We start from the raw sequence: 20,972 nt of genomic DNA, 5'->3' as shown, positions 1-20,972 counted from the left end.
TCAAATGTCGATCTCGTCATGTAGTCTTTACCAGATCACAACAAAAAGGACATACCGAATTGTGGCTCCACCGCTTAGCCGAACTGCAGTGTTGTTGGTGACTTCTCTCAAATGTCTTGGAGTGCCGTGCATCAGGCGTTCAAGGCTCGCTGCATGATGTTGCAGGTTCTGTTACGTTTGGGGACTGCAATGCTGTGACCAGTAACTTTGTTGATAAGCTTGATCTGCGTGAGGTTAGATGATATGCTGAGAACCAGAGCTTTCATAGCGGGTTGAAAGCCGCCATAACAATATCATATGGTAGCAGCTATTGACATCGAGATACCGATTGATGTATGAAATGTCACCGTAAGTCAATATATTGCTTGGCTTGGTGAATGGAGTGAATAAGACTGCATCGAACTTGATATGGGACCTGCAGCTTAGTAGTCAATGATATATAATACCGCATGTGAGCAAACGGATTTTGATTTGATAGCTGGTAATTCTCTCTTTGATTCATCAACAAATATACATGACCGAACCTCGATCTTAATAGATTCCAGCGCTCTATTGTTGCGCATCCTCCTGCCCCGGAACGAAGGGCTTGCCATCTCCAGGCCCGATGCGTACATCAGCGAAGATCTGCTTTGGTCGAAGGTGAACAGGGGTCGAGTTCGTTGGCTGATCGGGGATCTTCTTCTCGAGTTTCTATGTCTTGTATTAGAACCTTCATCTACAGTGATGGACCATGGCTGTCGTACCAGATTGTCGTAGACGCACTTGTTGAGCTTCCACTCAGCAGGACGGCACTGCCACAACTGGTGATTTCGGTCGTCGAGGCACTCCCAGTGCTTGCGGAACTCAGCCAGGCAGTGGGTGTTGATGTCCTTGATACTGTTGATCATGTCAGTGGCTGGCCCCAGCCTTGAAGCTAATTGCGCTTCAGGAAGACCATCAGACTATACGGTCTGTTGAACCTTAGATAACATACACGCTGGAGGCACATCGGGTAACTCGTCGGCCCTCCTTCAAGCACTCAAGCTCTCCTCGGCCAGGGTTCTCGTTCTTGCATTGCATATAATCGTCATTGTAGTCGCGGCATCGAGCGCCGATGAAGAAGGAGGCCGAGAGGAGAGGGGCAGAACTGGCACCGACCTCCTTGACGGCGGGAATATCGGCGGGCAACGGAGTGGTGTCAATGAGCACCTGCTGGGAGAATCTGATGGATTGATTAGTTAGCCAATTATCAGCTGTTATAGAACTCAATTGCATCCGCTGGGAGCTCCAGAGCAAAGGTAAGAAAGTCAGCTGTCGAGTGAACATACTGGGGCCTTCGGGTAGACATGATGCCGGTATTCTGCGAAGCTCGTCGTCAAACGTTGCGGTGATTCCAGAATCCGGAAGTGGTTATGTGAGGTCGTTCGGCTAGGATTTGGTAGCGTAAGGTAGGAATTGGCTGACTGTGATTGGTGGTTCGGTGAAGCGAGGCTGGGCGCAAGGCTGCAACGGGGCCCAAGGTGAGCGTAGCTCTGTTTTCGCGTCGCTCAGCTCCAATAATTTTAAGCCGCCAAATAAACACAGCAAACAATCAAACAGTCGCATTTTCAGTCTTACAGCCCCCGATAAAACTTGACTACGACGACTATACAGTCGCACAACGGGAATTAATCTCATATTGAGCTACTAGCTACCTCTTTCGCCCGGGTTCCGTCTCGGCAAGGAATCTCATCAATCAAAGCTTAGCTTGCCGACTGACAGCTCCGGATTCTGACGCAACACCATTTACCAACCATGTCGCTCTTCGGACAGGCTAAGCCTTCGCTGTTTGGGCAGTCGCAGCCCGCTCAGACAACTGCGCCGACTCAGAGCACAGGATTCGGTCTAGGCCAGCCTCAACAACAGCAACAAGGCAACACACTCGGCGCATCGATCCAGCAACCACAGCCGCAACAGATGCCAGCTCTATCTCAATCGCAAGCTCAGCTTTCAAACTCGCTATGGCAGCCTGGAAAGGAAACACCGCGTATGTTGTCAAGAAAGAGCTGTTCTCCTACATCGCAAGACTGACCCCTGTATAGACCAGAAGCCGATTCTGGAGCAAATGAAGCTTGTTACCGAGAAATGGGACCCTGCGAACCCCAACTGCGTCTTCAAATACTATTTCTACAACAAGGTTGATGAGAGCCACGTTCCTTACTACAAGCCTCAACCTCACGAAGACCCTCGGGAATGGGAGGAAGCCCTGCAGAACAAGCCAGCCCCAGGGTTCATGCCCGTTCTTTGTTCCGGCTACGCTGGCGTTGCCGACCGCCTTAAAACGCAACAGCGCGCCGTTGCCGACTTCAACACTCGTCTCCACCAGATCAACGGCAGCCTGGATGCCATTCTTCAGCGCCACGAGCTCGAAACTGAGGTTCGCGCTGTCGCAGCCCGTCGACGACAGACAACAATTAGTGAAAGATGCCTAGCGCTTGCTGCGCGGATACAAGTGCTCCGCAACCGTGGCTACGCACTGAGTGGTGATGAGGATGATCTGAGCAGCCGCCTGCAGACTCTGGAGCGAGAAGTTCAAGACCCTGCTGTTGGGGCAAGAGAGGAAGAACTATGGAGCCGACTTATTGTGTTGAGAGGCTATGCTGATCAGCTCAGCAAGGAGCTGGATAAGCCTACCGGTTCTGAGGGAGAGAGCATTGATCCAGAGCGAGAAGCCAAAGCAAAACGAGTAAGTGACGGATCGACCGCGATACAAACAAACCAGCTAACTCTTTTCTAGGTGCTTGAGGATTATGAGAAGCAGATCCAGCATATCAAGAAAGAGCTCGAGGCTCTATCGACAGATTATGCAGAGTGGGAGAAGACCAGGAACCCGCACTCAAAATAGATGGAACTTAATCAGGGCACACGGTTTAGCGACAAAGGTGGTAAAGACGGAGCAACTGTCTTTTGTTAGGATGTATATTGGTGACATAGAGTTGGAGTCAGGACTGGGTATTCATCCTAGGCGTCATAGGATACGAAACGTAACTCTTTGTAAAGTCTAAGAATAATATCGACACAGCAAGTGATACCTCTATTGGGTTTATGAACTGGGAACGGATATGGTGCATTTTGATCTCGTGAGCAATGTTGCTGCGCGGCTTTTACCACGTCTTGGGATATGTATTGTTACAGATTAATCATGACTTCCCGCCCGTCCCATCTAAACCGGTTCTATTGTACATGGCGCGGCGGAAGCACCATCGACCGCATTTCTGCAGGCTCATAACACTATCAAAGACAACACGGACAGATTCATAGTCGTAAACGGTGTTATTGGTATTTAGAAGATCTTGCCGACGAGGTCGATAGCGAAGGGAGCTGGGGAACATCGTTAGCACCACTCATGTCAAATCAAGAAAATTCCTCAAACATACAGAGGTAGAGGAGGACAGCAGTGGTAATGGCACCTTGGACTGTAAAGGCAGCATCGGCCTCAAGAGCGCGGATCTCCTCCTGAGACTGCTGAGGGGGGGCGACTGCGATGGATCAGTTTTGATGTTCGACAATTCAATTGGGGTTCGACATACATCCTCCAAACATTTTGTATGTAGTTTAAGCGAAGAAGAAGTGTTTGGTTGACGGGCAACGCTCGTTGATAGCTAAATAGACTCGGGTATGATGCTATCTCGTTTCGCTGTCATGGGTCAAAGAATTTTGAACAAGCGCGGTTCAGATTCCAAAAAGCGCTGGCCAATCAGACACTGCGATTGATGGATCCGAACTCGCAGCTCTTATCGATAAGCAGGCTATGTCATCACCACTGACTGATCACCTTGCCTTCCCAACGTATAATCCATCAAGACAATTATATGTTGACTTGACTAAATAGTAGATATAACTATTCAAGACATCCATCTGCTGATCAATAAATTCATCGCCTTTCATATTGTAATCCCGTTTCCTATCAACGAATGCGCTCACTTATACACATGTGCAGCTACGCATCGGATTTCCTCTCTGGTCAACATGGGTATCCTAATGAACCTGACCAGCCATATGCTGGGACTCAAAATTTCACAAAGTACAGGCCACCAAGCCGTAGCAACCAATATCCAGGGTATCATCCCTATTTCTATTCATTGTAATCATAAGATAGCAGAAACAACTTCCAAGTACGCTTTTCTCCTTCTATATACCATTTCCCAAAACCTTTGATTTTTCAAACACTATGCTTCAAAGACTAGAGCAACACCGTCGTCACCAGCGGTGACAATCCTCTCTCCTGTCTCGCCTTGAACAAAGCCCAAGACGCCGCCACCTTCTCCATCACCACGGTGGCCCTTCCATTCCTTTTGCAGACCAGCCTCAGCAGCTGTTGCGGGAGCGTTGGGGTTTGTGGCACCAGCACCTCGGAGGTCCCAGCGGCGTACGACACCGTCCATGCCGCAGCTGGTCAGTTGCCATGAGTTGGGGATGAACTCGAGCTTGACAATGGCATGTTCCTCATGGGCGCCAGAGATGTGCCGTCGGACGGCGAAGCGGCGGGTGGCATCGTAAACGACAATAGAGCCATCCACAGAGCCGGCTGCGAGAAGGGTGGAAGGAGGTGTGTTGGGCGTTGTGACGAGAGCAAGCGACTCGATACTCTCGGATTGGGTGTGTAGTGCGGCGAGAATTTGGCCGCCAGCGGTCGCCGTTGACTGACCAGTAGTCTTGCCTCCAGCTCGGGGACGAGCCTGGGGCTGAGGTCCGGAAGATGCAAGTCGTGGAAGAGAGACAATCTTGATGGCGCCAGTGGCACCACCGACAGCAACGAAGGCGCCCTTGGGGTCAATGGCAAGCGAGTAGAGACCACCCTCAACCTCGAAACGCTGATCCTCGGCAGTCAAAGCTACTGCAGTCATACCGTTGTCGCCAACGAGGTTCTTGGCAGTAGCCTCACCCCAAACGTCCCAGACGTACAAGCTTCCATCCTCGGAGATGGTAGCCAACAGAAGACCATCAGGCGTCCAAGCACCAGCGGTACAGGCACCAGTGTGGAGGAAGTAGGACTGAACGATCTGAAGAGGATTGGCTTTATCTGTAGGATCAACTGTGTAGACCCAAACCGAACCGTCGGAAGCGCCTAGAGCGATGGTGTTGGGGTTGGTGGAAGATGGGCATGGCGCAATCCAGTTGACCTCAGGCACCTCCTGTGCCTCACCAAGGAAGTCCATCTTGACTGAACCATCGTTCAAGATGGTTGCCTTCCAAGCGCGCAACCTTCCGTCAAGTCCACCACTGACCAGGGCCTCTCCTTGAGGCAGAGTCCATGCGAGTGTGTTAATCGAGTCTGTGTGGCCATCTAGGCTAAATAACGAGGGAAGCTGGGTGCTCTTCAGGGCGTCTGCGGCGGGGTCGCTCGAGAAACTAGCAGGAAGCGGAGGTCGCGATTGAGCAGAGGCTGTGTTGAAGACCCATCCTGCACCGGGAGCATCATCTTCCTGGCCAGCTGAACCGCCAACCGCGATGATGGAGGGGTACTTGGGATGCTGGGCGATGGTGAAGAGAGAGTCTTTAGGTTCGTCGAAGTAACCGATGGAGTCGTTTTGGAGCAGAATCTCCTCATTGTCGGAGTCCATAGCCAGGTCCTCGTCGTCGACAATCTCCTCGGCGGCATCCTCCGCGGCGAGCATATCCTCCTCGAGCTCTTCGTCGACAGGCTCTTTTTGATCGCGGGGGTTAGAAGACGACATGATGGCGGGGTAATTTTATGACGAGGGTACGATGAGTGATATTCGATGAGAGCGATAGAAAGTATAGAAAACAGGAATGAGTATTAATAAGAGAATCAGAAATATGCACTAGGTAACGCAGTTGATGGGCGCTCCCTTTCGTTTCCAGTTGTTACTTGCTTGATAAGCAGGCAAATGTTTTTTCAACTTTTTGGTGGTCGGCGAGACAAGGATTTTTTTTCCTGACTGCGGGGTGGTGGCGGTCATAGTAGTCCGCTTAGCTCCAGAACTTAATGGAATGGACCTTGAGGTATGAACTCGATGCGCTCTGATAAACGAATGAATATTAACAGCTATCTCATTAGGGTATTGCGACAGTTAAAGAAGAATAATTGAGCCCCAGCTAAAGCGGATAAGTGTATTGAAAGTACATGTTAGAATGTGGTTGAGACCAAGAAATGCTCACTTACATCCTTCAATGATAAATCCTTTCAGCCGATCCCTCTTGATTGCAACAATTATAAATTTGTATGCTGTAGTTTATGGACAAGGTACAACGTTTGCATTCAGGTGCGAATGGACTTTTCCTTCATGATTTCATGATTGACAGTAGATATTTGTAGTTCCTTTCATAAAAACTGCCAAACTGCTTGAAAAGGTCTCTATAATAGTGGCTTGATGGTGACATAATTAAGCACCCGACAATAAGCAGTATCCCGCGTACGCCAGCAACGCCTGAGTAGCAGCAGCTTTCAACCATCCAGAACTTCAACCCAGTTCTTTTCTGACTGCTTCCGCCTCCATCTATCCTTCGCGGCCTGGCGCATAGCCTTCTCCTCTTCTCCAACCTCATCGGCCTGTGTTGCCATCTCCCGAATTTGATGCTTGAGACCCAATGAAAGCATCTTATACCATCCGCTATGAATCTTGCAACGCTTGCGCTCACACATACCGCGAACTTCGTCGCCTTCGCCTAGAGGATCGCTCAGTTGAGACGCTTTGAAAATAGCCTCGCCTTCTGGTGACTTTGCAAACGCCTCAAAAGCGTCCCGGGCACTAATACTGTCGAGACGTTGATCATATCCACAAATATCTTCCTTGAAGCGACCGGCAGTAATTGCAGCTTGCCGTCGTTCGTGTGCGAACTCCAAAAGGGTGAGCATTTTGTGGCAGAGAACTGTCTCCTCGGCCAAGTGGAAGCGTGCTGCAGCTGCATTTTCGAGATACTCTTTCTCCTCAGCAGAGAGGTGCATCTGATCGGGATTTTCTGTGATATTTGTTAGCCGAGTTGCGTGATAGATAGGAAACGACAGCGACATACCGTTCTCAGTTCCGTTTGTCCCATTTGACTCTGTGCCTGCAAATGGTGCCTTGACCAGCCTCCAAAGCCCTTCTTCGTCAGTTCCTGAAAGACCACCTTGAAGGAGCGCCATGAATTCCTCCTGGGTAAGCTGGTCGTTTACTCCTCCTTTCCCCTTTGCCTTGGGCAGCTTGGCTACCATGCGCTCCCACCATGTTTGTGCATGCTCGTTGGAACAGAACACGCTCTTCTCCTCCTGGGCTATTCGGGCCGCCTTTTTACATCCGCCTAAGGCGCATGTTTTCTTGTATAACGTTGTGAGGCTTTCGTTTGTGCAGAGTGGACAGATAAACTTTTCGATCAGATTCTCGCCAATCTCTTTGTTCATGTTGATACATTCTCCATGGAACCAATCCTCGCAATTTTCGCAGCATATCATCCACCGATGGTCGTCTGCTCCGCGGCATAGGCAATATGGTCCATGGTCGGACTCCTCGAGTTCGGATCCTGCCGATTCATGGGCATCTCCAGTGGAACCTGACCGCGCGGGTTTGGCTCTTTTCGCCGCCCTTGGGCCTCCCGTTTTCTTTGATCGCTTAGGCGTCTTCTTAACTGCCGAAGCGGTGCCTTTCTTCTTTGAAGCTGTGTGAGCGGCCATGTTGTAAAGTTCTGCAGATGTAGAAGGAGGATGTGAAGGTGAGATGGAGGAGGCGGGGTGGGCATCTGACGGAGGCTGAGGGGTACTCTCGGCAACCGTTTCGCTCTTTGTGTCATTTTCAAAGGGCTCAGAGCGAGAGTCTTCGCTTTGTCCTATTGTTGGTGTGGTTTGTTCCATTGTGGAGTGTTGACAGTGTTGGCAGGTATTGCCCCTTATATACAATTACTGTGGTCACTTGACACAATACGATTTATATAACAGACTGAGAAACAGGTAATGCAAGGGAAATATAAGCACCGCCAGTTTATTAAGCTAATCGAAAAAACAGAAATTGAAACTTCGGTGTAAGTGACAAGCTGTTGGAGATGGGAGAAGTGAGTGGTTGATAGGCTGAATGACTAAGGCGGAATCGACAAACCCGGTAAAAGCCCGGACCATGTATTTTTTGGAGCTTACCTAGGTTGTGACAATCGAAAGATGTAAGTTTACGTAGTAGATTCTTTAGCTTTTGCATGAGTTTATCGACTCTTGCCTAGAGTCAGTTCACCATGTCGAATTCGATCACGACGTCAAGAGCATTGAGGGGTGTGTTCTCATCTCTCTCGACAAGACAATGCCAGCGATGTTTGTCCAGCAGCGCTCTTCAGCCCAAGCAGCTCCGACCAACCCTCCCACGAGCGCCAATCCAGTCGAGACAGCCCATCACTCAGCGCCGAACGAAATACAAGACCATCGAGCAGGCCAAGAGCCGATATAGCAATGGGGTACGCATAGAAAAGTCCTGGGGAGAAATGCAATGGTGTCTGAAGAAACAATGAGCTGACAAATGCACAACAGCCCTTTTCTTGGAAGGCCGGAATTCTGTTCGTCGGTACCTGCGGCTTGCTAGTATGGTACTTTGAGTTTGAAAAGGCGCGCATGCAGCGTAAGAGAATAGCTGAGGCGGCCAAGGGCGTGGGCCGACCAAAAGTTGGAGGAACCTTTGAGTTGATCGATCAGGATGGAAAGCCATTCACTAGTGAGATGATGAAGGGCAAACACTCTTTGGTATGTCAAGGAAACGAGCTTCGCAGTTTCAAAACGAGGATGTTTCATGGCTAATTCTTACTAGGTATACTTCGGGTTCACTCGATGCCCTGATATCTGCCCCGAAGAACTCGACAAGATGGCTACCATGTTGGATATCGTCGAAGAAAAGGCCCCGGGTGCACTTCTTCCCATCTTCATCACCTGCGATCCCGCCCGTGACACACCCAAGGCTCTCAAGGATTACCTGGGCGAGTTCCATGAGAAGTTCATCGGTTTGACCGGCACGTACGACCAAATCAAGGCGCTCTGCAAGAAGTACCGCGTCTACTTCAGCACACCTCAGAACGTCAAGCCAGGACAGGACTATTTGGTGGACCACAGCATCTACTTTTACTTGATGGACCCGGATGGCGATTTCGTTGAGGCATTGGGCAGACAACACTCGCCGCAGCAGGCCGCAGCGCTTATCTTGGACCATATGAAGGACTGGGATAAGAAATAGAGCATTGACTTTTTGGCTCTACGTAAAAAGAACATCCATGGTTGGGTTGTAAGATGAGCAGATATTGCGGGTGATGTAAAAGTACTGTAACACCAGAATCATTAACTCATAGAAGGATACTGGGATATTAGGAACCACTCAATCAACTGTACATTTCCACGAACTGACATTGAAAAGGAAAAGCCCGTTTATTATCATTTTTGTGTCGTAGTCTACTGGTATTGATTTTACATACTGGTTACTGGGTTATGTTGATCCTCGGCTCGTATCAATTGTGGGTGGATATTACCGACAAGTCCTCTTATCAACCATGACTCTAACAAGTTGGCACTTAAAGCTTCACAACCAATAGTTAACTTTGAGCATTACACGTCGTCGCTGCACCTTTTCTTATCCTGTCATCTCACTGAGATCTCTAATCTTGAAGCTCTGGCGTATATTTTCTCCTATACTTGATCCTTCGCGTTTCGGTAAGTATGCAACGCTTCGGTGTGGTCGGCCAATGCCGATTCGCCGCACGTCGATTGACGCAGCTACGGTCTGTCGCACCGACGACGGCGGCTGACTTGAGAGCCTCATCTATATCGCAAAGGCCATTCACTACCTCTAATGTTTATCTATCCAAGCCAAAGGGCTCACTAGGCGTCAACCCAAATCAATATGAGGAGCCCACCGACCTGGCACGAAAGCTGTTTTCCGAGTTTGCCTTTGCATTTGAGTAAGTCGGCTTCGCACAGTGTCTTGTGTACTTCCATTCAACTCGGGATATATGTTTCGCGAACACAAAATGCGTAACATAACTGACGAACGACAGTATTGACGGCGTCCTATATCAAGGCCGCAACAGAGTGGATGGAGCCGAGAAGGTCATCAAGATGCTCAGAAGCAATGACATCCGATATGTCTTTTTGACAAACGGCGGTTGCGTTCCTGAAGACAAAAAAGCAGAGACTCTTCAAGAAAGGCTCCAGATCGCCAAGAACGACGATGTGGTAAAAGGCAGGATGATTCTGTCCCACACACCAATGAGTGGTTGGAGTGACGATGTCAAGAACAATGGCACTGTCTTAATTACGGGCTCTCATCCTGAAAAAGCTCGTCAAATTGCTCTTGAGTGCGTATTACATTCCTATGGGGAAATGTTATCTGGTAAGCTAATTGCTATAGGTACGGGTTCAAGCGTGTTGTCACCCCAGCGGATATCCTCGCTGAGTGCAAGGACGTGTTCCCCTTTGAGCATATTGAGGGCGAGATCAATGGCAAGCCGACGCCACTACCAGATGGCAAGCGAATTCCTTTGCTGAAGGACCCTTATACAACTAATGTCCCTGCGAATGCTCTCAAAATTGACCACATTTTCGTCTGGAACGATCCAAGAGACTGGTCAGTTGATATTCAGATCATCCACGACCTTTTAATATCTCATCAAGGCTACATCGGCACTGTTTCGAACCGAAATGGCAATGAGTCTCTGCCCAACAATGGCTGGCAGCAAGATGGTCAACCTGGACTATGGATCTCCAACCTTGATATGCTATGGAAAACAAACTATCCTGTGAACCGATTTGGCACGGGAGCATTCATGGAGGCACTCAAGGGAGTGTGGTCAACGACGACCAACGGAACAGAACTGCAGTTCAGCGCACTCGGCAAGCCATCCAACCATACGTACAAATACGCCCATGATAGGCTGCTACAGTACTACCATGATATGGCTTGCAATCGCGGTCAAAGCCCTGGGCATGATACATCGAAATGCCACCCTCTTCGACGCGTTTACATGATTGGCGATAACCCAGAAAGTGACATCCGGGGTGCTAGCGAATTTGAAGCGGAGGATGGTACCGAGTGGGTGCCCATTCTTGTACGAACTGGCGTCTGGCGACAGACATCGACGGAGAAGGAGCCTCGATACAAACCAGCCGTCATCGTGGACGATGTTGTAGATGCTGTGGTTTGGGCGCTCAACAACGAAGGCATCAAGGCTACCAGGGAATGGGTATTGTCTGCTCTATCGCACACGAAGGGTTACGTTAAGCTGCCGCCGCTGGAGATTGGAGATCAAGCTGGCAGCCTCAAAGATGGAATTAAGTACCCGAGCGAGTTGGAGGCTGCTGGGGCAAGACTGTAGAAAGGGTGCAATTTTATAAGGATTCTCAACACTTGACATAGAACGCGAAGCGTTTTCGTTAGAATTTAGGACAATAAATCTCCAAATATATCCGGTGGTTGCCTACTTCGAAATCTCAAGGCTGACTTTTCAGGGAAGGATATCTTTTTCCAGACCTTGTACTCCGTACCAAAGCCGAAAAGAGTTGATTGTACCTTGCTTGAAACAGGGGGGCATATGCAGGAGGAATCCTCCCAAAAGAAAGTCCGTTCCCGTTGCAGATACTGTTGGCGCCAACCAGCTGCACCACAACCAACAACACCAACATGGTGTGAGACCACTCAACGAAGGACGTCAATTGAGCTGCTCGAAGGCCAATTGGCCTAGGTAACAAGAGTTGCAAGTAATCGAGAAACAAAATTCTGTTATTTTCGTATCCTCAAAACCTCCAGTTGTTGCTCATCTATCTACCACGAAGACTCGTCAATCTGGTGATAGTTCGTCTCTTTGATCTGGAGTTCTGGACCAGGGTTCACGCACATGGGGCGACACATCCTGGCCTCAGCTGCATGCGATGCAGTTCACTCGTGACCCCCCCCTGACCAAGGATGGCCCAGCCTCCTCGAAGGACAAAAGCCATAAAGAGTATCAAGAAGTCTCTCGTCTAGGAGTGCCTCACCAATCGCTTTCCTCCTCTAACTTGTCCTTTACGCGCCCTCAACTCGACAGCTTTTATGTTTCAGTCTCCCGTGTATGACAAATCTCTGGCAATAGTTTCAAGTCTTTGAAATGAGTCGAGCTAACAGTCTTTCCGAGGCTTCCAGCAGCCTGTACAAGGCGTTAGAGATCCCACAGGGCGGGGAGATCGACTGCTTTGCTAGGGGGGATGCCCAGAGCCAAAACCTCCACAAGATTCCAAAAACGCGAAGAAAAGATATTAATTACATTGTCAAAGCACTGGCTGTTCAAGAACCGAACGATGAAGACCAGAATGCCACAATTAAGGACTTGGCTGAGAAACTTGTCTGCTACGGACAAAAAAAGCGGCATACGGAAACACTCGTATTTGATGGAGACAGCTTTTCGAACCCTGTGGACTATGTCCATGCCTTATTGACTAGGAGGTTCTACAACTGGCTGAAGACGAAGAACAAAGAAAGGCTTTACACAGAACATCCAAGGCTGGTCCGGTATTCTCAGAAATCGTCGACTTCCCTTCGAGGACGTGGAGTAACGCCCACGAGCAAACGAACTTCGGATCAAAGTCAAAGTTTTCTCATTTACGACACAGACGACGGCGAGTACTCAGGTGACTATCTGAGCGATGATGTGATCGAATCAATTGAAGAAGACATCGATTTAAGTGATGAGGAATTCGGTTCAGAAGAAGATTCTGAAGATGAAGGGATAGGCGAATGTTCCCGTCAGACATCTACACAGCGGGAACTTCGACGCCCCAGACTTACTAGGGAGAGCCCCTTGAGTGATCGAGAGATCCCGAGGACGCCTTCAAGGAACCAAAGTTCGAGGTATCGCAACATTTATTCCAGATCACCAGGCCCGCTATCATACCCAACACCCACGGACGATGCATTCCTTACTTCACCAGGGTCTGTCACCTCGCCAGATCCCAGTGAGATCTTCACACCATATTCGACAGCCTCGACACCATATTCTATCTTTAGCACTGAGGGCTGCGAAACCCCAAGATCTTCTCGCACAAGCTTCTACAAGGAGGCGTACGCGGAGAGTCCAACGCGCAGAAAGACGCAGAGAGTTGATGATGATTCTTCAGGTGACCCGAAGAGGGAAATGAAGCCCAATGCTGATGACTTGGTTAACAAGAGTGAGGAAGCTGAATCAGACGTGGAGTCATCACGCTCTCGTCGTTCCATGACCTTCGATGACACGGGAAAATCGCCAGTTCATAATATTATGAGTCGACTGGTAAAGCCAGTTGAGGCAAAAAACTTGTCTGGGTATATATATTGCTTCGCCGAAAGGTCAAAGCCTGGATTCCTCAAAATTGGACACGTAGTATGTCCCGAGTCCAGCAAGTCTGATCAAAAGTCTGATCAAGTTGAAAAGAGGATGGAGGAATGGAGGCATGCCTGCAAACATGACTTGGACTTCAGATTCGAGGTCTTCATGCCCTGTTCTGTTCCGAGGATGGAGAGTTTGATTCATCAAACTTTACACAGAGAGAAACAGTATGCCTCTTGTCCGAACACAGCCTGCCCAAAGACGCACCGGGAATGGTTCAAGATAGAGGAAAATCAGGCACGCCAAGTTATCAAGGTCTGGGAACAGTTCAGCAAATTGAAACCATACGACAAAGAGGGCCGTTTGACGGATAACTGGGCGCGATACGAACTGACACAGCTGGCACAGCTGGATAATGAGTGTCTCTGGAATACCAAAAAGTGGTTAGCCACAGAGTGGTTTCGGTTGATCACCGAGGCTGTCGAGAAGGATTTGGCCCCGAAGCGAGAGAAAAGAAGAGCCGTGGAGCAACAGCTTGCACAGATGAAGATGGATGAGAAACCTCTTCAGCAAATGCTCGTTGTGTTAAGGAAGGCTCAACAACAAATTTTGGTGTAGAAGCACAATGTGGGCATATTCGAGTTGTGAGTTTACCGGATTGGACGCTTGTTGACGGAAATGTTTAAGGTCTGCCCAGAGTTATCGCGCTTTGTACCAGTAAGTATTGTTTCATTAGTTAAAGAATTGGATAGTCAAGATGTGAAAGATCAAGTATTGTGATACTTATGAGTCGTCCTGTCCTACACGGGTATACCGGAGGCTATGTGAGTAAGTGCTACACCCACGTACAGAGCACGGACGTGTAAATTGTCAGAATGAGGCTGTCTCGTCTCACCCTGTTGAAGATAGAACGTTGAATCTGGAGCGTGGGGGGGACACTTGAATGGATGAGATGTGTTACCTGAACTCAGGGAGCAAGAAAACTTCTGATGTTAAATCAGGGTGCCAAAGTAAACTAGTCTAAAGGCTTGCTAAGATAAACTACACTTACCTAAGTCTTTTTATTACTTACCTAGAAAAGAGGTCCTAAGTTTTCTTGCCTCCCCTTGACAACAGTACCACAACCACACGAGACCTTCACTAGAGAGAAGGGAGAGGTAGGACGACGTTATGCCGAGGGTAGCCCCCCCACGGCTTCGGTGCCCGAGAGCGGGTCAATAGTGTCCGGGGCCGGCAGGATAAGTTCCGGAGAATACGAACAGACCAGCAACCGGCACGGAAGGAAGAAAAGAATTCACATCAACATCGTCAGAGGGACCCTGAAGGTCTTGGCGGTGAAGCGGGAGCATGTGAGACACTTCCCAAAACTGCCACCGAGGTCACCTTAGGGCCTAGTACCACACTACGTCACCCTTGTAGGAGGACCGGGTCTGGAACCACTAACGCCTCCCAACAGCCTCTGTTGATTTTACTGTACGCATCCATTGGATGTTTCCTGTTTTTCTTCGGTGACGCTTTTTGGAGTAAACTCCAGTTAAACAGCATTTGGTTGTCAAGAATTCGCCTCTTCTGGTGACGTGTAAGGATTGTTCCTGGTTCGTGAATCCTTCATTCTTCCTTGGACGTTAATGTTGCGACGTTTGGGTTATGTAAGGAAAAGAGAGCCAGTCTAATTTTACGGTCCAGATCATGTGGACTCTTTTTCTTGGTGAACCTTCCCTTTTATATAATTGGTATCGCTCTCTTATCTCGTGCTTCTATCAAATTCTATCTTGTTAACTCACCACTTATCTTCATAGTTTATTCTCCAGACCCTTTATCTTTTTGTTTGATGATAACCATGTCATTTTAAACTTCAATCAAACGCCTCAGCTCACAAACCAGCCAATACGAATAAGTCGTTTCAATACCCCAAGTCCCTGGTTCTGCTAAGCGCACCCCCCTCTGCATCTACCCCAGCCGCAAGCGAGAGCCCAGAGTCAGTGACCCTTGGGCTGCTTTTCTACTTTTGGGAGAGAGGGGGATCTTGCATCTGTATCCGTACCCGTACCTAGGCCTCAAATCTCTACCAACTCTCCTCTCCTTGGTCCTCTCTCTTTTCTCACACCGCGACTCACCCTCACTTCCCTACTGCACTTCTCACTACGCAAAATATTCATATAATTTGTGACTCTCTTGGACAACTCAGAATCCTACTTCAGGAAGCAGAATCTCGTCCCCCGCCATGTCTGCGGTGTCGAGCCCCACGATCCACGGCTCGTCTGCCCAGCAGCAGCCATTGCGCTCTGCCCTCAAAAATGAAGATGACGTTGATCGCCCGTGTCCCTCAAGCGGCTCTCTCAAAGGTACGTCGTAACTAGGCCCTGCTTTGCTTTGAATGGCGTTCATATTTCGCAACTCGTTTTCCTCAAAAATATAGCGGATGAGGGAGAGATCACTGGTGCATCATGAGCTATGACGTGGGTTCAAATGCAAGAATGCTATACCTGAACACACACAATTCGTAGCTTAGCTCCCACGATTACGTCTGCCCATACCCCAATATTTCCTCTGCTGTCCATCTTATTCTACATCCGACCCTTGCGTTTTGTTACCAGAAGTTCCAACCAAAATGATCCAATGCTTATATACCCCAGCTGTCCAGATCGCCGAACCCGAATCCGAAATTCAAACTCTCGAGGATGACTCCCAGCCTACAAAGCAATTCCCTACCAACCTCAGGCGACGCCTGAGTGGTAAACCTCTGCCCTCTCCTCTTCCCAACAACTCCTCTAGGTCTTCCTTCAGCGACATTCCTTCTGGCAGCCGGCCTGAAGAGACACCTCCTACTTCGAACCCTTCTTCTCACCACCACGGTCATGGCCATGGCCACCGTGGCCAGTACTATAGTGAGAAACTACTCGCCCAGGTAGGAGATTGGTTAGAACATGAACGGGCCAAGGCACACGCGAGGAAGTCCAAGAAAACGCACCGTAGGCGCAAGTCCAAATCGCCAACTAAGGATACCAAGGGAGAAAGCATTGTGGAGGCCGAGCCAGAACCTCAACCGGCTCAAGCACCCGCACAAGGCAGTAATGGACGACCTCGCTCCGATTCTCTCGACTCTGACTCAAGCGATATTTCTTTTGACCGACTTCAGCGTATCCTGGAAGAATCCTTATCTCACATGGGTCTCAACTCTGTGCCTCATCTGACTCCCAGGGTATCCCGCCCTAAGCATCGAAAAGTCCCATCTCGATCTTCTCTTCGTGGCCTTTCTTCCGACACTGAATATGCCGATGGGGACGCCATTGTACCCAGCTGCGATGTCTGGCTTGACAACTCTAAGACGATGAGCTACGGAGGTGGTGCTGCGGATGATGAAGATCAGGAACCAACCGATGCCGATACCAGGGCTGATAAGGAGAAGGAGTGCTGGCTTAGCTTCAAGAACGAAATCATCCGCATCGCCCATACGTTGCGACTCAAGGGATGGAGGCGTATTCCCCTCGGTGGTGGCGACAAGATCTCCGTTGAGAGGCTTAGTGGTGCCTTGACCAACGCTGTCTACGTCGTCACGCCACCGAAGGAAATCGATGAGGCAGAGGGTAAGAGAAAGCCCAAAAAGGTCCTTCTACGCATTTATGGCCCCCAAGTCGAGCATCTCATTGATCGAGACAACGAACTATCAGTCTTGCAGAGACTGGCACGCAAGAAAATTGGACCTCGCCTGCTGGGAACTTTCAAGAATGGCCGTTTTGAGCAGTACTTTGACTCTATCACGCTTACACCGGCGGATCTTCGAGATGCCGACATGTCTCGTCAGATTGCTAAGCGAATGAGAGAGCTTCACGATGGTATTGATTTGCTCCCGCATGAGAGGGAGGGCGGACCAGCAACATGGAAGAGTTGGGATCAATGGCTCGATAATGTCGAGCGAATCGCAACTTACCTTGATAATGAGTACGAGAAAGAAGCTCAAGCTCAAAACGGTCGACGCGACTCCGTTGTGCATGCCTGGAAATCGAGAGGCTATGTATGCGGCACTCCCTGGCCTCAGTTCAGGGACATGATGACCAAGTACAGAGTTCATCTCAACAGTTTCTACAAGGGGGGCCAACGAGAGATCAAGGACAGTCTTGTCTTTGCCCATAGCGATGTAAGTTCATGACAACGCCTTAAAAGTTCTTCATTAACAAGTTTCCAGACGCAATATGGAAATATCCTCCGCATTCGCCCGGATGACGAAAAGTCACCCCTGCTTCAGGCTGCTAACAAACACAAGCAACTCATCGTCATTGACTTTGAATATGCGGGCCCTAATACTCGTGGTCTCGAGTTTGCCAATCACTTCAACGAATGGACATACAACTACCATGATGCTGCGGTGCCCTGGGCGTGCGATGTGCGACGATATCCCACCCCGGATGAGCAACGCCGTTTCATCAAGGCCTATGTCGATCACCGTCCCCGGTTCCAAGGCAGCAACTCCACCCCTCGACTGGCGCCCGCTGATAGCAACGTGTCGAGCGGCATGTCTACGCCACTTGCGACACCAACCAACCCTCCTGCGAGCAGCTCAAGCTCCATCGTCGAGTTCATGCTTGATGCGCGAGTACCACCAGGAGGATGGAGCGCCGCGGAACGGGCCAACGATGAACGAAGCGACCAGCGCGTGCGAGAGTTGTTGGAGGAGACCCGACAGTGGCGCCCAGCCAATCATGCTCACTGGATCGCGTGGGGCATCGTGCAGGCCAAGATCCCAGGTCTCGACGAAACCATCAAGGAAGAAGACCTTCTGAACCCCGATGAGTTCGATTACTTGAGCTACGCCCAGGATCGTGTCATGTTCTTCTGGGGTGACTGCGTGCGCATGGGGCTTGTCAAGCGGGAGGAGCTCCCTCCCCTGCTGCAGCAGTCTATCAAGACTATTGAGTACTAAAGAGCGGCTATCAAGCTCTGCAATTAGAAAACATTCTGGCGGACACGGCAGACACACTAGGTGAGTGCGTTCCGACTCAAGACTGGCATAACCAGATGTCTCCTTTGACTACATCGTTCTGGAAAGCTAGAGCACGTTTTAAGACTTTCAGTGTTGGCAAGCTCGGCATGCTAGAATCTTCTTGCAATGATCTGGATTAAAGATTCCCGGCTCCTAAATTCCCACAGGTAATTTTTGAAGCTTGCACGTTCAGCAGTTCAATCGATACCATTTTAATAAAATGCAGTTTTAGCAATGCATTCCGTCTCTTCTCGTGAATCTAATGCTTATTTTTATGTTGTTGTATGCGAACGACAGGCCGTAACTCTTGTAAACGTGATATCTTTGATCCAATCCTCTATGCATCAAGCTTTAGTCGGTCAAGCATGGCATCGATCTTGCGCTGCAGGATCTGGTAGTTGATGGCGTCTGAAACAAACTCGTCCTCTGCTTCCGCTCCATCTAACGTCCTCACGGCACCTCCGCCATTGGCTTGTCCATTGCTATCCTTCTTAGCTGTGTGCTTAGTATCAGCAGAAACGCCGTCTACGGCATCTGTCGAGATCTCAGCTTGTTGTGCCATCGCAGCAGCTAATTCTGCACTGATCTCTCCCTCCTCATCCATCATGTCTTCCAGGCCTGCATCCTCAAAGCGGTATCTAAATCGGTCATCCAGGTAATACCGAATATCGTCCAGCAATTCGATAGTGTCCGTCTCTTCTCGAACAGTGATCCGTTGGGCAGACTCTGCAATGAGAGCCTGGAAGTCTTCCTCATCTATGTAGTCCTCTAGGCGATATGCAAGATAACGCGCAGCGAACTCTTCTAATCGCTGGACACGAAGATCCCACGCTGCGTGTATAACATCATATATGTTGACGGGCTCCATCTCTATCTGTTCGTCCTCTTCACCTGTCTCGCCATTTCTTTGCGCCTCACCATGAGTGCGATCTACCAGCACATTGGAGGTGCCGCTACCGAGCGTGCTGATGGTCAGAGCAGCTTTGCTCTTAAGGTTATCGAGGAACAGCATATCTGCAGCGTATAATAGATCCAAAGCGTGCTCGAGGGGGCAGCTAACAGTCTCGGTGTAGAGGTAAGTAAGGATGATTTCAAGAACGGCGGGCGTACAGTCGACGGTAATGATTCGGAGATGTTCATCCCGTTTGGACTCGACGAAATCGCCCGAAAACATCTTCTCAAAGTACTCGCTGCGAATGAGCATTGCCTTATGAGCGGGATAAAGGACTGATTTGCGTTTGATGACTGGTTCTTGATCTCCGGCTGGGCCAATCGGTATAGTAGGGGTGTCTCTTTCTGGCGTTGTCTGACCAGACTTTTCATCCTCGATATCGATCGGCTCGTCAGCGCGAAGGATGACATCTGCAAACATTGAGTTGTCATATTTCCACTTGATATCTTTCACCTGGTCCGTATTAACAATCATCTTGAGTCCGAGGACATTTAATTTGAAGAAACCTTCGAACTGTCCTCGAGCTCGGTCAACTTCAGATTGATACCGTTGGCGAGCAAGTCTCCTGTCTCCGCCTGCGAGAATAGTCTCCCATAGAGATTCAACCTCGAGCTGCTTGCTGACCTTGTCTAGGCCCTTGAATACTTCTTCTTCAGAGTCAGCGCCGCCCACAGGTGCGATATCACGAGGAACCTCGCCCAAGTAGAGATATCTCAAGACAATGATGAAAGACTGCACGGGTACAGCGTTGGCAAGTTTCCAAGTAGTGGTATCTGGGACAGCAGCAAGTTTAGCACGGAAATAAGGTGACCGTGCTATGAGGATGAATTTGTGAAGATCAAAAGAACGGGAGCCTGAGACTAGGGTGATATCTGTTGTCTTGGGGCTTGTACGGCCAAGAAGAGTTGAGATGTGAGTTGACCAGTAGACATAAGGATCTGAGGACTTGGAGAAGTCATATTGAAGGAGAAGGTTGCGGATGCGATCATTGAGGGCGTTGTAGATGCATCGTTCTCCTTGGAAAGTATTTCGTTCCGCTAGGGCGCCTGGGGAGTGTTAGTGGATGACTGGACCCCATGACTTGTAAGTGCCAGGTTGGCAAGACATTTGTTTATGATGAAACTACAATAGTGACCAGTTGTATAAGTGTAAACTTACCAGATTCTAATAATAGCCGAACAAGCTCATAGTGTCCGCATAAACTTGCCTGCTTGTGTCAGTTCTAAGCTCTGATGACTTACATCTACCCCAACACTTACAATGATGAGAGGCGTGTAATCGAAACGATCCTTGCCATTGATGTTTACACCCTGGCTGATGAGCTCTTGACATCTCTTCAGATCGCCATGTCGACACGCCATGAGGAACTCATTGAACTCGGTGCTCTCGTCAAGAGGATTCTCCTCAAGGAGAACGCCACTCTCGATGAGCCGAGCTTCTTCGCCGAGCCTTCCCTCAAGTTCGAATTTGCGGAGAACCATTGTTGAGTAAGAATATCAGAGTAAAGCTAGAGAAAGGATAGTCTTTTTAGGTGGTCTATAAGTAAGAAAAGAGGTTTATTTTTGTTACTGCTTTATCTCCGAAACCCGCCCGCTCGTTTCTAGTTCATGATTATCAAAGCATGGGGATCCCCCTCCAAGGAAAAAGTCGCCATCATCACTGCGGGCTGGAATCAGCCAATGACGGGCTATATCTCTTTCGCATCGAGGTTATCACGGGATCACGTGTCCGATTCTGTTATCGTTCTATCGAGATATCCAACATGGCTTACATGCATAGCAT

General features: G+C 49.3%; 10 protein-coding genes across 16 annotated transcripts; 5 read left to right on the top strand and 5 right to left on the bottom strand.

The window, feature by feature from the left end:
* Positions 1–343: 343 nt before the first annotated feature.
* On the bottom strand, positions 344–1,444 carry FOXG_06244 (NADH-ubiquinone oxidoreductase 20.8 kDa subunit). 2 transcript variants are annotated; one of them, XM_018384816.1, is made up of 4 exons: positions 1,308–1,444; positions 974–1,201; positions 744–876; positions 344–690 (listed from the first exon to the last, which is right to left on the bottom strand). In XM_018384816.1, exons 1-4 carry the CDS (start codon positions 1,325–1,327, stop codon positions 550–552), a joined length of 522 nt encoding a protein of 173 aa, XP_018241975.1. In that variant the 5' UTR covers positions 1,328–1,444; the 3' UTR covers positions 344–549. The 2 variants fall into 2 exon arrangements, with proteins under 2 accessions (XP_018241975.1, XP_018241974.1); XM_018384815.1 differs by having other exon boundaries at positions 437–690; positions 974–1,396.
* A 94-nt stretch (positions 1,445–1,538) lies between these two features.
* On the top strand, positions 1,539–3,171 carry FOXG_06243 (uncharacterized protein). The gene is made up of 3 exons (XM_018384814.1): positions 1,539–2,005; positions 2,061–2,704; positions 2,756–3,171. Exons 1-3 carry the CDS (start codon positions 1,774–1,776, stop codon positions 2,861–2,863), a joined length of 984 nt encoding a protein of 327 aa, XP_018241973.1. The 5' UTR covers positions 1,539–1,773; the 3' UTR covers positions 2,864–3,171.
* FOXG_19207 (uncharacterized protein) lies at positions 2,928–3,692 on the bottom strand. Its single transcript, XM_018399406.1, has 3 exons — positions 3,549–3,692; positions 3,396–3,497; positions 2,928–3,339 (listed from the first exon to the last, which is right to left on the bottom strand). Exons 1-3 carry the CDS (start codon positions 3,559–3,561, stop codon positions 3,302–3,304), a joined length of 153 nt encoding a protein of 50 aa, XP_018241972.1. The 5' UTR covers positions 3,562–3,692; the 3' UTR covers positions 2,928–3,301.
* Positions 3,693–3,879: 187 nt separating this feature from the next.
* FOXG_06242 (uncharacterized protein) lies at positions 3,880–5,939 on the bottom strand. Its single transcript, XM_018384813.1, has one exon. It carries the CDS (start codon positions 5,694–5,696, stop codon positions 4,188–4,190), a length of 1,509 nt encoding a protein of 502 aa, XP_018241971.1. The 5' UTR covers positions 5,697–5,939; the 3' UTR covers positions 3,880–4,187.
* Positions 5,940–6,182: 243 nt separating this feature from the next.
* FOXG_06241 (uncharacterized protein) lies at positions 6,183–8,000 on the bottom strand. The gene is made up of 2 exons (XM_018384812.1): positions 6,997–8,000; positions 6,183–6,942 (listed from the first exon to the last, which is right to left on the bottom strand). The coding sequence occupies exons 1-2, from the start codon at positions 7,808–7,810 to the stop codon at positions 6,428–6,430; spliced, it is 1,329 nt and encodes a 442-aa protein (XP_018241970.1). The 5' UTR covers positions 7,811–8,000; the 3' UTR covers positions 6,183–6,427.
* A 97-nt stretch (positions 8,001–8,097) lies between these two features.
* On the top strand, positions 8,098–9,382 carry FOXG_06240 (uncharacterized protein). Its single transcript, XM_018384811.1, has 3 exons — positions 8,098–8,397; positions 8,471–8,680; positions 8,745–9,382. Exons 1-3 carry the CDS (start codon positions 8,182–8,184, stop codon positions 9,162–9,164), a joined length of 846 nt encoding a protein of 281 aa, XP_018241969.1. The 5' UTR covers positions 8,098–8,181; the 3' UTR covers positions 9,165–9,382.
* A 36-nt stretch (positions 9,383–9,418) lies between these two features.
* FOXG_06239 (uncharacterized protein) lies at positions 9,419–11,427 on the top strand. Of its 2 annotated transcripts, XM_018384809.1 has the most exons (3): positions 9,419–9,882; positions 9,979–10,278; positions 10,332–11,427. In XM_018384809.1, exons 1-3 carry the CDS (start codon positions 9,641–9,643, stop codon positions 11,293–11,295), a joined length of 1,506 nt encoding a protein of 501 aa, XP_018241967.1. In that variant the 5' UTR covers positions 9,419–9,640; the 3' UTR covers positions 11,296–11,427. The 2 variants fall into 2 exon arrangements, with proteins under 2 accessions (XP_018241967.1, XP_018241968.1); XM_018384810.1 differs by having other exon boundaries at positions 9,419–10,278.
* Positions 11,428–11,919: 492 nt separating this feature from the next.
* On the top strand, positions 11,920–14,359 carry FOXG_06238 (uncharacterized protein). Of its 2 annotated transcripts, XM_018384808.1 has the most exons (2): positions 11,920–12,025; positions 12,099–14,359. In XM_018384808.1, exons 1-2 carry the CDS (start codon positions 12,009–12,011, stop codon positions 13,873–13,875), a joined length of 1,794 nt encoding a protein of 597 aa, XP_018241966.1. In that variant the 5' UTR covers positions 11,920–12,008; the 3' UTR covers positions 13,876–14,359. The 2 variants fall into 2 exon arrangements, with proteins under 2 accessions (XP_018241966.1, XP_018241965.1); XM_018384807.1 differs by having other exon boundaries at positions 11,920–14,344.
* Positions 14,360–14,955: 596 nt separating this feature from the next.
* On the top strand, positions 14,956–20,264 carry FOXG_06237 (uncharacterized protein). Of its 4 annotated transcripts, XM_018384804.1 has the most exons (4): positions 14,967–15,602; positions 15,894–17,395; positions 17,444–18,238; positions 18,330–18,494. In XM_018384804.1, the coding sequence occupies exons 1-3, from the start codon at positions 15,482–15,484 to the stop codon at positions 18,176–18,178; spliced, it is 2,358 nt and encodes a 785-aa protein (XP_018241962.1). In that variant the 5' UTR covers positions 14,967–15,481; the 3' UTR covers positions 18,179–18,238; positions 18,330–18,494. The 4 variants fall into 4 exon arrangements, with proteins under 4 accessions (XP_018241961.1, XP_018241962.1, XP_018241964.1 ...); XM_018384803.1 differs by having other exon boundaries at positions 14,956–15,602; positions 17,444–20,264; XM_018384806.1 differs by lacking the exon at positions 14,967–15,602 and having other exon boundaries at positions 15,684–17,395.
* Positions 18,349–20,821, bottom strand: FOXG_06236 (uncharacterized protein). Its single transcript, XM_018384802.1, has 3 exons — positions 20,450–20,821; positions 20,349–20,397; positions 18,349–20,236 (listed from the first exon to the last, which is right to left on the bottom strand). Exons 1-3 carry the CDS (start codon positions 20,669–20,671, stop codon positions 18,576–18,578), a joined length of 1,932 nt encoding a protein of 643 aa, XP_018241960.1. The 5' UTR covers positions 20,672–20,821; the 3' UTR covers positions 18,349–18,575.
* Between the last annotated feature and the right edge of the window lie 151 nt (positions 20,822–20,972).

The sequence above is a fragment of the Fusarium oxysporum genome, chromosome 2, assembly GCF_000149955.1.
Source record: "Fusarium oxysporum f. sp. lycopersici 4287 chromosome 2, whole genome shotgun sequence".
Lineage (NCBI taxonomy): Eukaryota > Fungi > Ascomycota > Sordariomycetes > Hypocreales > Nectriaceae > Fusarium > Fusarium oxysporum.
Note: the sequence above shows the minus strand (reverse complement) of the source record. Positions and strands in the feature narration are given on the sequence as shown.

Bases quoted from the DNA above. Each gene is read 5' to 3' on its own strand.
- FOXG_06244 (XM_018384815.1), bottom strand. From the start codon at position 1,305: ATGTTCACTCGACAGCTGACTTTCTTACCTTTGCTCTGGAGCTCCCAG. The intron at 877-973 runs GTATGTTATCTA...CATGATCAACAG, and splicing joins ACCCGATGTGCCTCCAGCGT to TATCAAGGACATCAACACCC. The intron at 691-743 runs GTACGACAGCCA...TACAAGACATAG, and splicing joins AGTGCGTCTACGACAATCTG to AAACTCGAGAAGAAGATCCC.
- FOXG_06243 (XM_018384814.1), top strand. From the start codon at position 1,774: ATGTCGCTCTTCGGACAGGCTAAGCCTTCGCTGTTTGGGCAGTCGCAG. The intron at 2,006-2,060 runs GTATGTTGTCAA...ACCCCTGTATAG, and splicing joins GCCTGGAAAGGAAACACCGC to ACCAGAAGCCGATTCTGGAG. The intron at 2,705-2,755 runs GTAAGTGACGGA...ACTCTTTTCTAG, and splicing joins GAGAAGCCAAAGCAAAACGA to GTGCTTGAGGATTATGAGAA.
- FOXG_19207 (XM_018399406.1), bottom strand. The intron at 3,340-3,395 runs GTATGTTTGAGG...GATGTTCCCCAG, and splicing joins TGCTGTCCTCCTCTACCTCT to CTCCCTTCGCTATCGACCTC.
- FOXG_06242 (XM_018384813.1), bottom strand. From the start codon at position 5,696: ATGTCGTCTTCTAACCCCCGCGATCAAAAAGAGCCTGTCGACGAAGAG.
- FOXG_06241 (XM_018384812.1), bottom strand. From the start codon at position 7,810: ATGGAACAAACCACACCAACAATAGGACAAAGCGAAGACTCTCGCTCT. The intron at 6,943-6,996 runs GTATGTCGCTGT...CAAATATCACAG, and splicing joins GACAAACGGAACTGAGAACG to AAAATCCCGATCAGATGCAC.
- FOXG_06240 (XM_018384811.1), top strand. From the start codon at position 8,182: ATGTCGAATTCGATCACGACGTCAAGAGCATTGAGGGGTGTGTTCTCA. The intron at 8,398-8,470 runs GTACGCATAGAA...AATGCACAACAG, and splicing joins AGAGCCGATATAGCAATGGG to CCCTTTTCTTGGAAGGCCGG. The intron at 8,681-8,744 runs GTATGTCAAGGA...AATTCTTACTAG, and splicing joins TGAAGGGCAAACACTCTTTG to GTATACTTCGGGTTCACTCG.
- FOXG_06239 (XM_018384809.1), top strand. From the start codon at position 9,641: ATGCAACGCTTCGGTGTGGTCGGCCAATGCCGATTCGCCGCACGTCGA. The intron at 9,883-9,978 runs GTAAGTCGGCTT...GACGAACGACAG, and splicing joins GAGTTTGCCTTTGCATTTGA to TATTGACGGCGTCCTATATC. The intron at 10,279-10,331 runs GTGCGTATTACA...TAATTGCTATAG, and splicing joins GCTCGTCAAATTGCTCTTGA to GTACGGGTTCAAGCGTGTTG.
- FOXG_06238 (XM_018384807.1), top strand. From the start codon at position 12,064: ATGAGTCGAGCTAACAGTCTTTCCGAGGCTTCCAGCAGCCTGTACAAG.
- FOXG_06237 (XM_018384803.1), top strand. From the start codon at position 15,482: ATGTCTGCGGTGTCGAGCCCCACGATCCACGGCTCGTCTGCCCAGCAG. The intron at 15,603-15,893 runs GTACGTCGTAAC...TATATACCCCAG, and splicing joins CTCAAGCGGCTCTCTCAAAG to CTGTCCAGATCGCCGAACCC. The intron at 17,396-17,443 runs GTAAGTTCATGA...ACAAGTTTCCAG, and splicing joins TTGTCTTTGCCCATAGCGAT to ACGCAATATGGAAATATCCT.
- FOXG_06236 (XM_018384802.1), bottom strand. From the start codon at position 20,671: ATGGTTCTCCGCAAATTCGAACTTGAGGGAAGGCTCGGCGAAGAAGCT. The intron at 20,398-20,449 runs GTAAGTGTTGGG...TGACACAAGCAG, and splicing joins ATTACACGCCTCTCATCATT to GCAAGTTTATGCGGACACTA. The intron at 20,237-20,348 runs GTAAGTTTACAC...AACACTCCCCAG, and splicing joins TCGGCTATTATTAGAATCTG to GCGCCCTAGCGGAACGAAAT.